At 57.1% G+C, this 13,542-nt stretch overlaps 1 protein-coding gene across 1 annotated transcript in view; it reads left to right on the forward strand.

The window, feature by feature from the left end:
* Nucleotides 1–6: 6 nt before the first annotated feature.
* NATD1 (N-acetyltransferase domain containing 1) overlaps nt 7–13,542 on the forward strand; it is a 19,522-nt gene continuing 5,986 nt past the window's right edge. Inside the window, exon 1 of the mRNA XM_005870145.2 lies at nt 7–280. Coding sequence (XP_005870207.2) covers nt 163–280 — 118 coding nt within the window. The 5' untranslated portion in view covers nt 7–162. The remainder of the gene's footprint in view (nt 281–13,542) is intronic.

The following is a 13,542-nucleotide window of genomic DNA, read 5'->3' on the forward strand; positions in this document are numbered from 1 at the left end:
CTCGGGCCGGGCTGCTTTCCGGTGTTCCCCGAGGCCGCCGTCTGAGGTCCTGGAAAGCGGGTCGGCGGGACCTCCCGCGCCCTGGGCGTTCAGTAGCTTCCGGCTGCCCCGGGAGCCTCCGCTTTGCTGCCCCGAGCGGCGTGGGAAGGCTCCTCTGGGCAGATGGAGGGCTGCTTCTCCCCAGGAAGGTGGTGGGGGTGTGGTGTGCCTCTCGGACCCCAGGCCGCCTCTGCTGCCCGGGTTCTCCCTCCCGCCGTGGGAGGGGCCGCGCACACCCCGGGTGAAGGCTGAGTGCTGCGTAAGAGTCAAGGCGAAGAACTGCGCCTGCAGCGCATAGCAAGTGGACTGTCCTTACTTTTGAGACCAGAAAGCACAGGCAAGCCTTCCTTTCCTGGGAAGGGAGGTTCCTCCACACCCTCCTCCTGAGAGTTCTGGGGGTGAAAAATAGATTGTGAAATGAAGGACCATAAACTCCCTGCATCCCATCCCTTTTGCTTTTATAACTTTTTCTCCTTCCCAGCTGGGCCGCTGTGGCAAGGTCCACGCTGAAAGGGCCTTCAGCGGCCACTGTGCCCGTTCCTGAGAAGGGAAGGCAGAGGCCCGGGAAAGGGGGGGCTGCCTGAGGTCAGGCAGTGAATTGGGGCAGCAGTGGAACAGGGTCCTGCCCAGTGTGACTCCTGGAACTGGACACCTCCAACCTGCACTTGGACGCATCAGGAGGGGCTGGGGGCTGGGGCAGGGACATTCCCGGGACACCCTCCCCTCCCTTTGAGCCAGGCCCTACCACATCCATGCAATGTGGGGCAGCAGCACCCTGTTATTGCTGGGGTGGCCTCCATGTGCCCACCTGCTGGGGGGGCAGTGGAGCTCTCGGGGTGCTGCGGGGGCAGTGGAGCTCTCGGGGTGCTGCGGGGGCAGTGGAGCTCTCGGGGTGCTGCGGGGGCAGTGGAGCTCTCGGGGTGCTGCGGGGGCAGTGGAGCTCTCGGGGTGCTGCGGGGGCAGTGGAGCTCTCGGGGTGCTGCGGGGGCAGTGGAGCTCTCGGGGTGCTGCGGGGGCAGTGGAGCTCTCGGGGTGCTGCGGGGGCAGTGGAGCTCTCGGGGTGCTGCGGGGGCAGTGGAGCTCTCGGGGTGCTGCGGGGGCAGTGGAGCTCTCGGGGTGCTGCGGGGGCAGTGGAGCTCTCGGGGTGCTGCGGGGGCAGTGGAGCTCTCGGGGTGCTGCGGGGGCAGTGGAGCTCTCGGGGTGCTGCGGGGGCAGTGGAGCTCTCGGGGTGCTGCGGGGGCAGTGGAGCTCTCGGGGTGCTGCGGGGGCAGTGGAGCTCTCGGGGTGCTGCGGGGGCAGTGGAGCTCTCGGGGTGCTGCGGGGGCAGTGGAGCTCTCGGGGTGCTGCGGGGGCAGTGGAGCTCTCGGGGTGCTGCGGGGGCAGTGGAGCTCTCGGGGTGCTGCGGGGGCAGTGGAGCTCTCGGGGTGCTGCGGGGGCAGTGGAGCTCTCGGGGTGCTGCGGGGGCAGTGGAGCTCTCGGGGTGCTGCGGGGGCAGTGGAGCTCTCGGGGTGCTGCGGGGGCAGTGGAGCTCTCGGGGTGCTGCGGGGGCAGTGGAGCTCTCGGGGTGCTGCGGGGGCAGTGGAGCTCTCGGGGTGCTGCGGGGGCAGTGGAGCTCTCGGGGTGCTGCGGGGGCAGTGGAGCTCTCGGGGTGCTGCGGGGGCAGTGGAGCTCTCGGGGTGCTGCGGGGGCAGTGGAGCTCTCGGGGTGCTGCGGGGGCAGTGGAGCTCTCGGGGTGCTGCGGGGGCAGTGGAGCTCTCGGGGTGCTGCGGGGGCAGTGGAGCTCTCGGGGTGCTGCGGGGGCAGTGGAGCTCTCGGGGTGCTGCGGGGGCAGTGGAGCTCTCGGGGTGCTGCGGGGGCAGTGGAGCTCTCGGGGTGCTGCGGGGGCAGTGGAGCTCTCGGGGTGCTGCGGGGGCAGTGGAGCTCTCGGGGTGCTGCGGGGGCAGTGGAGCTCTCGGGGTGCTGCGGGGGCAGTGGAGCTCTCGGGGTGCTGCGGGGGCAGTGGAGCTCTCGGGGTGCTGCGGGGGCAGTGGAGCTCTCGGGGTGCTGTGGGAGCAGGAACTTGCTGAGGCCCCCGGAGGATGAGGTGTGGAGGAAAGCTTTATTGGGTCCCGCCTCCCGCCCCGCCATGGGAAAAGTCCCATCTTGTCTTCGGCAGAGCGAGGATGAAAGCCACTGCCCGGGTGTCCGCTCCACGTTGAAGCCCAGTGCAGACGCATCTGCCCGCTTAGTTCATGTTCCAGCTGCTGTCCATGGTGTGTGGGACCCACAGAGCCATGGGCCATGCAGCTTCTCGGGCCACGTGGCAGGCGAGTGTGGGTCATGGAACAAGAAAGAAATAGGAGCATAAGTGGCGAGAGAGAGAAAGTGTCATTTTCTGGGGATTTTAACCAAAGATTTCTCAAGCTTGCCGTGGTCCACCCTCCCAGCCAATCCATGGCTCCCCGGGCTAGACTGACAGGCAGGCATCTTCCCTGCCTCACCCTGACTTCACTGCACATGCGTCCGTGTCTCTCTTTGCTTTCTTCCTATCTATATATATAAACACCTAAGCGACCATTCGACTGTTGGACCGTTCAACTGGTAGCTATGATGCACACTGACCACCAGGGGACAGACGCTCCAACCAGTAGATTAGCTTGCTACTGGAGTCCGGCTGATCAGAACTGGGCTAGACAGGCTGGACATGCCCTGGAGCCCTCCCACGGTCCCTCCCAATCAGGGTCCCTCGGCCTGGCCTGCGATCCGGGACCCCTTGGGGGATGTCAGAGAGCTGCAGGCCAGGCCAAGGAACCCCACCGCACCCGGCCTCTAGTTATTAATATGAACTAGCTGGTCACGATGGTAACAATCCCATATTATGGATGAGTAAACTGAGGCTTAGACCACAGGGCAGGAGAGACTTTCCAGCATCACAAAGTGCCAGAGCCAGAACTCAAACACTGTTCTTTGCACGTGGAAGCCGGTCCTCCCGCTGCGATGGTGCCTGGCCGGGGCCTGGTGCTCTTGCTGGGGAGGGTACCGAACTCCAGGGCAGGCTGCACGGCGGGGCGGCCCATTCTCGCAGGGTGGTTTTATTCACTTGCAGCAAGTAGGAGAGAGAGGAGATTGTATCTGGAGCTCTGCCTCCCGTCTATACACTATTTGGTCATGCTTGATTTCTTCTTTGCAGTTGGCTACTTTTATGTTTTTGAAGTTGAGTTCCTGTCAAACTCATCCAGTTTACAGCTGGCCTGCAAACTACTGTTCGACATGTTAACATGCAGCAAGACTAGAGCTCAGTAAGCGTAGGCCAGACCTTGAGATCCTGTCCTAAGAGGGGCCTCTGGCTTTTCAAATCCTTTTCTGAGGTTCCAGGGAGGCTCTGGCTCCCTTGGTGCTCAGGCGGTGCTGTATGCTCACAGAGACAAAGGAGAAAAGGCTGTTCGGGGTTTTCCTTCTTCCTACCTCACTCGGGCCCCCAGAGCTGGCTGTGGTCACAGCTAGACGTGCCCAGCCATGTTTCTAAACGTGCCCACCTCTGGAACCTGCTGACCCGACAGCTAACTATAAAGTGTTCCAGGGACCCCAGCCACCCCAGGGCGCAGTGTGAGACTGTCTGTCCTCCTTCCGCCTGCACACCAGGCTCTGCAGCCCGACCTTGGCTGCACATTAGAATCACCTGGGAATCTTTTTAAAATCCTGATTTCTGGGCCTCATCCTCCGGAAATTCTGTTTCTTTGTTACTAATGTTGTGGCCCCACCCCGTAACAAAGAAACAGAATTTCCGGAGGATGAGGCCCAGAAATCAGGATTTTAAAAAGATTCCCAGGTGATTCTAATGTGCAGCCACGGTTGAGAACCACTGCTGTAGAGAGATGTGAACACAGGCTGAGAGGTCAGTGGCCCTTGGCTCCCAGGCTGGTGGGCCCCCTCTGGCAGCGCTGGCTGCTGAGCCTCCTGCCCAGCTCGGTGAGGGAAGGGGCCTGTGCTCTAGGCGGCCCGGTGCAGAGGCTCTACCTCACCCTCTAGCCCAGCCGTGGGCAAACTACGGCCCGCGGGCCGGGTCCGGCCCCTTTAAAATGAATAAAACTCAAAAAAAAAAAAAGACCGCACCCGTTTATGTAATGATGTTTACTTTGAATTTATATTAGTTCACACAAACACTCCATCCATGCTTTTGTTCCGGCCCTCCGGTCCAGTTTAAGAACCCATTGTGGCCCTCGAGTCAAAACGTTTGCCCACCCCTGCTAGCCTGTTGGTGGGTGCGGGCACACGGCTCTCCTGTTTCACGGACGAGGACACTGACTTGCCCGGGGCCCCTTGGAGGGAGAAGCGTCAGGGTCTGGTCCTTACGGAGTGGCTGGAGTGTGCCAGGCCCTGTGCTAGGTGTCGGGGACTCGTGGGGCTGGCGTCTGGAGGACAGCAGGCAGCACCCCCCTGGGAGCTGCCCAGGAACCAGGCCCGTGAGAAGGAGGCAGGGCAGGAGGGCGGGGAAGGGCTCTGTTTGGAATCGGGTGCTCAGGAGGCCTCCCTGGGAAGGTGGCGTTGAAGTCAAGACCAAGCAGAAGCGAGGAGGGTTCGAGTGGGAAGAACTTTCGAGTGAAAGGAGCAGTCGGGCCGAGGCCTGTGGTGCCTGCCGGCCTCGGGCAGCGGAGGCTGGAGGGACGAGCGGTGGGTCATGTAGATGTCAGGAGGTCCTGGGGCAGGTGGTGTGAGGCCCTGGCAGGCGTCGTGAGGCTTTGGCTGTGACTCTGAGTGAGGTGGGTGCCCAGGAGGGTCTTGAGCGGAGAGTAGACGGGCGGTTCCAGGCTCCCCTGGCTGTGGGCCGGGCAGTGCGAGCAGAGGGGCGGGAATGGCCCCTGCAGGCAGTTCTGAAGGAGGCCTGGCTAGGTCTCGCTGGCACGGGCTGAGAGGATGCTCGACTCAGGCTGGTCAGCCCTCAAGTCCAGGTTCGGAAACGCGAGCTTGTGTGTCACCACTTCATAGTGGGGAAAGCAGGGCGCCCAGCCTGGAGGCAGCTAAGCCAGAACCGTGCCCACCCTGGATGGCCCTTTCTCTGGCCTTCCCTCTCCCCTCGCCACCAGGGCTGAGCGCCCCACTTGCTTCAGGGAGGGTCTGATGCTGCTGTCCCCAGAGTCTGTGGCAGCGGTAGAGTCAGTCCCCGTGCTGACCGGGGACGGGGGCGGGAGGGTCCCTGTGTGAATGCCCATGGCACTGGCCAGGGCAGCACCGCAGGCCTTGACCCCAAAATGGCACCGCTGGCTGAGCACCTGCTGAAGCTGCGCCACAGACAAGCTGCTGGCCCTGCCTTGAGGCGGTGTCCACCGGCCACTCTTCTGCGGTCGCCTGGGTCCCCCAGGGTCCACCCCCTCAAGGCAGACGTAAGAGCCACGTCAGGAAGATCAGAGCTGTGTGTGACACCCGCCGGCCGAGTCCCAGGCCTCAGTCTCCTGGAGGCGGAGAAGGAAGCCCATGGAGCAGAGTGGCCACCAGCAGGGACCGCATGCGCAGACGCGGCTGAGGAGGCCTCCGCGTCATCCGCCTCCATCAGAGCATCTGCGCGGGGACAGGCGAGGAGCACCCACCATCTCCGCGTCGCTGCCACCACAGCCTGCGGGAGGCCCTGGGAAGTGCCCGCTGGACCAGCAGCAGGTCCTCCAGGCAGCGCTGTGTGCGCACCCGCCAGGCCAGCTTCCAGAGGTGCTCTCCAGGCCAGGGCGGGCGGAGGAGGGTTCCTGGTGCCCGGAGAAGGTGCTCTCTTCCCGGTCAGCTGCACGGCCACCCTGACGTCATCCATGAGATGTGCACCGAGAAGAACGCCCAGCTCGGCTATGAGGTGTAGGTGTGCCCAGCAGCGGGCACACCCGGGCACTCGCAGACACAGGCAAACCCGAATCCTTGTGAATCAAGCCGCAGGCCGCCCTGGCCAAAGGCTGCAGGGGACAGCCCTGGGTTTTAAAAGTCATTTTCTGGGCCCATCCTGATGGGGCAGGAGACAACCATCCTGTTCGGAATCACCTTTGGACTTCACGACAGTGTGGGTGGACCTACCTCCGCTTGTGGTAAAAGTCAGTCGGTGCTTTTTTGTTTTTTCCCCCACACGGAGCATAACTCGGGGAGCGTGTCATACTCCTCACTTTAAAAATAAGTGTGTGTCCTTCTAACGATGTTTTGGGTATTTTAAGGACCATGAGGAGTTTGATTTGAAATTACACAAGACCCCTCTTGTGGGAGTTTTTTTAAAAACAAACTGTGTGTTCTGTGATTGCCCAGCCCAGCCTCATGTCTGTTGTTATAGACCCGCTTTTTCCTTCTGTCGTTTTTCAAACAGCACTTTTTAAAAATATATACATTTAAAATTTTTTATTTTTAGTGACAGGAGAAGGGAGAAGAGAGAGAAAGAAACATCGATGTGAGAGTGGAGCATCGATCGGCTGCTCCTGCACCCGAGAAGGAGCCGCCCCGGGCACGTGCCCAACTGGGGATCGAGCTAGGGCAGTGCCTTTTTTTAATCCTCACCTAGGGATGTGTTTTTATTGACTTTAGAGAGAGGAAGGGAGAGGGAGAGAGAGAAAAACATTGATAGGAGAGAGAAACATCAATTGGTTGCCTCCCATCCGCACCCTGACCGTAAATGGAACCCACAGCCTGTTGGTGTACAGGGTGATGCTCCAACCAATGTGCCTCCCAGCCAGGCCCAGGCAGTTCTCTTAAAGCAGAAAACAAGCAGCGAGTCTCGATGGCCGCCACCCAGGGACTTGACGTTAGAGCCGCCAGGCACAGATCCCTGCCTGGAGGTGACCGACTTGGCCCCCTTCTGCACCGTTATTTCTTCAGGGGCAGCTTTGCAACCTAACCCCTTGCTGACCGGTCACAAGTATACTTGTGTCTCCGTGTCTGAACATTGTTGACTGGTCACCAGTTAACTTGTGTCTTTTTCTCTACTCGTCCATCAGTATTTCCAGAAATGGGATGAGCAATCCATCTAACCCTTCCGTCCGTCTTTCATTATGGGAAAGGTTTCAAAAAGATGTGTCGCGGCAGAGAAGGTGTGAGCGAGCTCTGTGCAGACCCTGCGACCGGCGGGCCGGTGACCGGTCTCGCTGGAAGGCGGCGCTGCCGGGAGAGAGCCGTGAGCCCGGCATCCGCGCGCGGAGGCAGAGAGGACTGCGGCCCGGCCGCCGGCGCTGGGGAGAATGGGCAGGAGGGACGCTCCTCCGCCACCGTGGAGACGAGGCAGACATTCCAGCACAGCTGTTCAGTGTGGAGACCCACACAGTGTAGGTGAAGTAACCAACTCATTTTTTGATGAAGATTTTTTCAATCTGTTACTTCTCACACCAATTTACACCATCGCCACATGGGAAAATGCCACAAAACCTCTGCTAGCTCTTCACCGTGGACACGTTGCTTATACAGATACAGAGAAGTTTCTCGGTTTAATTATGTTGAAGGGACTAAGGAAGACAGATGGAGAGATGACTGGTCATCCGATCCTTTACTTGAATCACCCATATTTCCAAAAACCATGACTGGAAAGAGGTTGGAGTGAACACGGACATTCTCTCATCCGAACGATGATTCACAACATGTAACATGGACCGTCTTCACCAAGCCTGGCCCCTTTGGACCACTTCACCTCTGAACTTAATGTTTATACACCAAACAGCGGCTCCCACTCGAGGGAGCAGGGACTCCAAGGAGAGCACGCTTCGGCTGCAAGGCGTGTGATTGCAGCAGCAGTGACGGCGGGATTGTAGTGAGGACACTTGTGAACGCGGGAGTGGCTGGACGTGCAAACTCGAGAGATATGGGTGAAGGCAGAAAATTCCAACAGACTGTTATCCGTCGTAGGGCCTTTTCTTGGTTCTTGACATCATATTCACCAAGGTAATTACTACAACAGTGTCTGCAGCTGAGCTGTTACTGAGGCACAAAGCCCCAGCCCGTGGAAGAATGAGGGAGAGCCACGGGTGCCCCCACGACGAACAGAAACGGCGCCGGCCCACGGGGCGCATTCTCGCCTGACACAGCTGGTCGGCAAGGTGCTGAGAAACTGCCTCCACGTGTATTCTCTCCAGGGGAGACCCCGAGCCCTCCCCCATGCCAACCCCCGAAACCCTTCGCTGCCTCAGCTGTCCTTCCTGGCATCAACAAGAGCTGTGTGCTGCAGGTGTGAAGGTGACTAGGAGGCCCCACAATTGATGTGTGTGAAAGACCCAATGAGGAGCAGCTGGTGGTTTTTATGTAGAAACTAAATCATTCTCAGTAAATAAATCTCTGTTTTGGAAACTAAAAGGAAGGTTCATCTGTGGCCCTAGAATCCTGGAGCTCCCACGGCCTCCCACCCCTCTTGCAGATGGGAAGTCAGAGGTCACAGGGTCGGCTGCCTCTGGCCTCCCTCTGCCCCCACAGCTGGTGCGTTCAGATCCCTGGAGACCAGGCCCCTGCGTGAGCCATGCGGCTGCCCCAGGAAGCCCCGGGCCCATAGCACCATGATAGCCCCTGGGGCCGCCCGTGCAGGGCCGGGGAGGTGCCTGGTGTGGCAAGAGGACCAGCAGGTAGCTCTCCCGGGTAACCCAGGGTCTGCCTTCATGTGCTTCCCCGCTGTGTTGGCTGGTCCCCGGAGTTTTCCCAAGCCGCAGCCCCCTCTGCCTAACCTACTCTGAGCCACCACCCTGTGGCCCCTCCCCAACCAGTCTCTGCGTGTGGAGAGGCCCCACATGCCAGCCGGGTGTTCCCGGGGTCTGCTCCCTGCTCCTGTACCTACTCGTGCTGCTCAGCCTCCTCACTCCCAGAGGGAACAGAAGCCCTGCCTACTCTCCCATCTGTCCAGTGGGAGTGCTGACCTGCCGGCCACCTCTCAGCACTGAGATGTGTTGGGGTCCAGCCCCAGCAGGTCCAGGGGTTCCCAAAGGTGTGGACGGAATCTGCGAAGAAGGAAGGACACGAAGGCAGAGTTCAGTTAAGCATAACCAGGTTCTCTAGCCAGGTTCTCTAGCCAGATTCTCTTTATTCTCCTGTTACATCTGTATTTATACCATTTGATTTTAATCCTATCCATTCTATTCCAAAGGTTAGGGCATTTGTTATCTCCATTCCAAGGTCACTACTCTATTGTTCTGTTAAGCTACAAGGAAGTAACTGAAGGAGATTATCCTAAGTAAAGATTATGTAGCTTAAGCGTGATTGTTCGTAGTTAAAGTGATTAATTACCCGCCTGGCACTTAGTTAAGGGGTTTTATTCCCTTCCTTAGTCCTGTTAATCCCTAACTCCAGGGAAAAATCCCCACCTGGGGAAACAACCTTTCTCGGAGAGGTGACCTTGGTTAAAACACATAGCGCTAAGAAGGGGAGCAAATATATTAAGAACAGTATACCATATACGCCAGGTCCCTTGAAACATATGCTGTGCAGATGTTTCTTCCCTGCAGCGACTGTGTCAAGCAGCAAGGGTGGACCAGCTTCTGGCAAATTCCCCCTTTTTTATTTTTTAAATGACAGCGCATGTAAATCAGCAGCCACCTGTCGGATTGAGTTGTTTAAGACTCAGAAGAAGACTTGTTTGTGACTTTGCCAACAGGTCAGTCCGAGGCTTAACCCTATATTGGCTCCCCACAGAGATGGCCGTGGAGGTGACGGCTGCCTGGCCCTCTGCACAGACCCCACGTCTCCCCCCAGAACCCTCTCCTCCTCCCCGCCTGCAGGGGCAAGAGTTCTCAGTGACCACCTTCCCTGATAACTTCTTTTTTTTTTTTTTTTTTTTTTTTTTTTTTAAATTAAATCTTTATTGTTCAGGTTACATTTGTTCCTCTTTTTTTCCCCCCCATAACTCCCCTCCTCCCAGTTCCCGCCCCACCCTCCGCCCTCACTCCCCACCCACTGTCCTCATCCATAGGTGCACGATTTTTGTCCAGTTTCTTCCCGCATCTCCCATTCCCCTTTCCCCGCCAAGAATAGTCAGTCCATTCCCTTTCTATGTCCCTGATTCATTATAATCACCAGTTCATTCTGTAAATCAGATTATTTATTCACTTGATTCTTAGATTCACTTGTTGATAGATGCATGTTTGTTGTTCACAATTTGTATCTTTACCTTTTTCTTCTTCCTCCTCTTAAAGGATACCTTTCAGCATTTCGTATAATACTGGTTTAGTGGTGATGAACTCCTTTAGCTTTTCCTTATCTGTGAAGCTCTTTATCTGACCTTCAATTCTGAATGATAGCTTTGCTGGATAAAGTATTCTTGGTTGTAGGTTCTTGGTATTCAGCACTTTGAATATTTCTTGCCATTCCCTTCTGGCCTGCAAAGTTTCTGTTGAGAAATCAGCTGACAGTCGTATGGGTATTCCCTTGTAGGTAATTGCGACTCTTTCTCTTGCTGCTTTTAAGATTCTCTCTTTGTCTTTTGCTCTTGGCATTTTAATTATGATGTGTCTTGGTGTGGTCCTCTTTGGATTCCTTTTGTTTGGGGTTCTCTGCGCTTCTTGGACCTGAAAATCCATTTCTTTCACCAGGTGGGGGAAGTTTTCTGCCATTATTTCTTCAAATAGGTTTTCAATTTCTTGCTCTCTCTCATCTTCTGGCACCCCTATTATTCTGATGTTGGTACGCTTGAAGCTGTCCCAGAGGCTCCTTACACTATCTTCGTATTTTCGGATTCTTTTTTCATTTTGCTTTTCCGGTTGGGTGTTTTTTGCTTCTTCGCATTTCAGATCTTTGGCTTGATTCTTGCGCTCCTCTGGTCTGCTATTGGGTGTAATATTCTTTATTTCAGACCGTGTATGCTTAATTTCTAGTTGTTTCTTTATCATAGCATCGAGGGTCTCATTAGTTTTCGTGAGGCTCTCCAGAAGTTTATTGCAAGCCCTCAAAATTGCGTTTTTTAGCTCTATATCCTCCATTTCTGTCATGTTTTTTTGTCTCCGCATTTTTTATGCTTTCTTGGTGCACCCCCTAGTGGTCTTTGTGCGCAGTCTTGTTCTAGTTGAGCCTTGATTGTTGTAGTTAATACTAGAGGGATTTGACCACCAGGCCGACTGGCTGTGTGAATCAGCTGTGTCTGCCGCGGAAAACTTCTGTCCTCTGGGGAGGGGCTAATCTAGCCTTTGCCTGAGGCGATCCGGCAAATGGCTCTGCGCAGGGCTTGGGCGGGGCGGGCTCAACAGGGCGGGCGGAGGGAGCGGTTATGGTGCCCTCAGTCCTGTTCCCAGAGGCTCTGCTTCTCAGAACCCCAGGAACCGCTGCAAACCTTGGAGAGAAAGCTGCCTTCCAACTGATGCCAGACACTCCCGCTTCTCCCGTTTGAGTCCGAGTCCCCAGCGATTCGCCCGTATCTGGAGCTCAGAGTCTGAGACTCCCCCCTGACCGAAAACGACAACCGCGCTCTCAGCCACCAGCCCGCTTTGCGCGCGCACCTCCGCACCTGAGTATTTTCCACACTGCGCCTCCTCTGAGCCTCGGTGTGCTGTTATTTTTCCTTCTAGTTGAAGAGTCTCTCCTCAGCCAGCCTTCCTGTGGTTCTGGGTGATGTCCGTTCCGTCTTTTAGTTGTATTTTTGAAGTGGTTGTTTGCGGCAGCAGTCTGCGGGGTTTACCTATGCCGCCATCTTGGTCTCTCCCCCTGATAACTTCTTCGGGCTGTTGGCCCTGGGGTTGGGGCCAGCGAAGGGTCCTGGGGTAGAGGCCAAGGGTAGGGTCTCTTATGACCCGAGTAGCTTTAACTTTTCTCAAAACCACTGCAGACTGTGGTTGCAGTGTGACTCTCGGGCCCAGGAGGGACGGAGCGATGGTCCCGGGACAGGTGAGACCTTGGGCACGAGGTGTTGGAACTGTCGAGTCACCTGGCAGAGCGTGGACAGACCCAGGCCTTCTCCTGCCTTGGACTCGTTCCTGTGGCCTCCTTTGCTAGTCAGTGTCGATCGCTCACAGAACCCAGCCCTGCCCGGGCTCTGCCCACAGTGCTGTCAGCAGAGAGAGTGGTGCCCTGGGCCCAGCTGCCCGCACGCCCATGGCAGAGGGCGGGTACCCAGGCACACAGCCCTGCCCTGGCCTCTGCTGGGGGCAGGGGACCTCTGGGAGGGGACATTGGGCCATCTTGGGTCACAAGGAGGAGCCAGCCCTGGGAGGCTCGGGGGGTGGGGGGGGGCGGGGAACAGCAGGCCCTGCGCACTAAGGCCCCTGAAATCATGTGCCTGGCCCTGCCAAGGCCTTAGGGTGAGTCTGACCAAATACAGCAGGCTAAATTTTTTTAAATATATTTTTATTGATTTCAGAGAGGAAGAGGGAGGGAGAGAGAGAGAGAAACATCAATGATGAGAGAGAATCATGGATCGGCTGCCTCCTGCATGCCCCACACTGGGGATCAAGCCTGCAACCTGGACGTGTGCCCTGTCCAGGAACCAAACCGTGACCTCCTGGTTCATAGGTCATCATTCAACCACTGAGCCCTGCTGGCTGGGCTGGCAGGCTAATTTTTGAGGGCTAAATTTTGTATGGCCCTCCAGTGATGTTACAAATATCCCAGTGGCCCTTGGCAGAAAGAAGGCTCCCCACTCCTGCTCTAGGAGGAGGGAGGCCAGGCAGAGGGAGCCACCTGACAGGCTGGGGGTGGAGAGCGAGGGTGTGAGGACAGCCAGGAGGCCGGTGTGGCTGGACCAGAGCCCTGAGCAGAGGACAAATGGGATCTGACTCGGCTTCCCTGGTGGATGCAGAGGTGCCCACGGAGATGTGAGTAGCAGTGGCCAGAGTCTAAGCATGTTTTGAAAGTTGTACCCATGGACTTGTCTCAGGATCAGCTCAGAGTCTGAGAGAAAGACAAGGCAAGGAGGTCCCCCGGATCTTGACCTGAGCCACAGGGGTTCGCCATTTTCTGGGGCTCTCCAGGTGGTTTGAGGGAAGAGGAGGGACACTCTGGCCATGTTGGGTGTGGGTAGTTGGGACTCTAAGACACAGTTGCCAGGCCACAGACCAGGGGCTCTGGGACTGCCCCCAGCACGGTGTGGCCCAGCCCGTGTGGAGGGGCCTCCGTAGCGCACGCTTCCCTCCTGCTCAGCTGTGCCCCCGGCGCTCGTTTCTCTTTCAGGCAGAAGAGCTTCCGCCCGTCTCCAGCCAAGTCCATGCATCACGAGTGTGACTGCCTCAGAGCCTCAGTGCCCCATCTGTAAGCAGGGCTCTGAGAGTCCTGCCCGTCTCTAAGGGTTTCATGAGGATTCCTGTGTGCAAGGAGCTGAGCACGGGCCTGTCTCCTGCCAGGCCTCGCCCGTGAGCTGCAGCGGTGGCACCTGCTGTCTCTGAAGACGCAGGCCCAGGCTCGGGGCGGGGCCACGGGTCAGCCTCAAACCCCTAGAGCAGTGACAGCGAACCTTGTGAGCTCGGCGTGTCAGCATTTTGAAGAACCCTAACTTCACTCTGGTGCCGCGTCACATATAGAAATTTTTTGATATTTGCAACCATAGTCAAACAAAGACTTATATTTTTGATATTTATTTTATATATTTAAATGCCATTTAACAAAGAAAAATCA

This window comes from Myotis brandtii, unplaced genomic scaffold (assembly GCF_000412655.1).
Source record: "Myotis brandtii unplaced genomic scaffold, ASM41265v1 scaffold314, whole genome shotgun sequence".
NCBI classification, from domain to species: domain Eukaryota; kingdom Metazoa; phylum Chordata; class Mammalia; order Chiroptera; family Vespertilionidae; genus Myotis; species Myotis brandtii.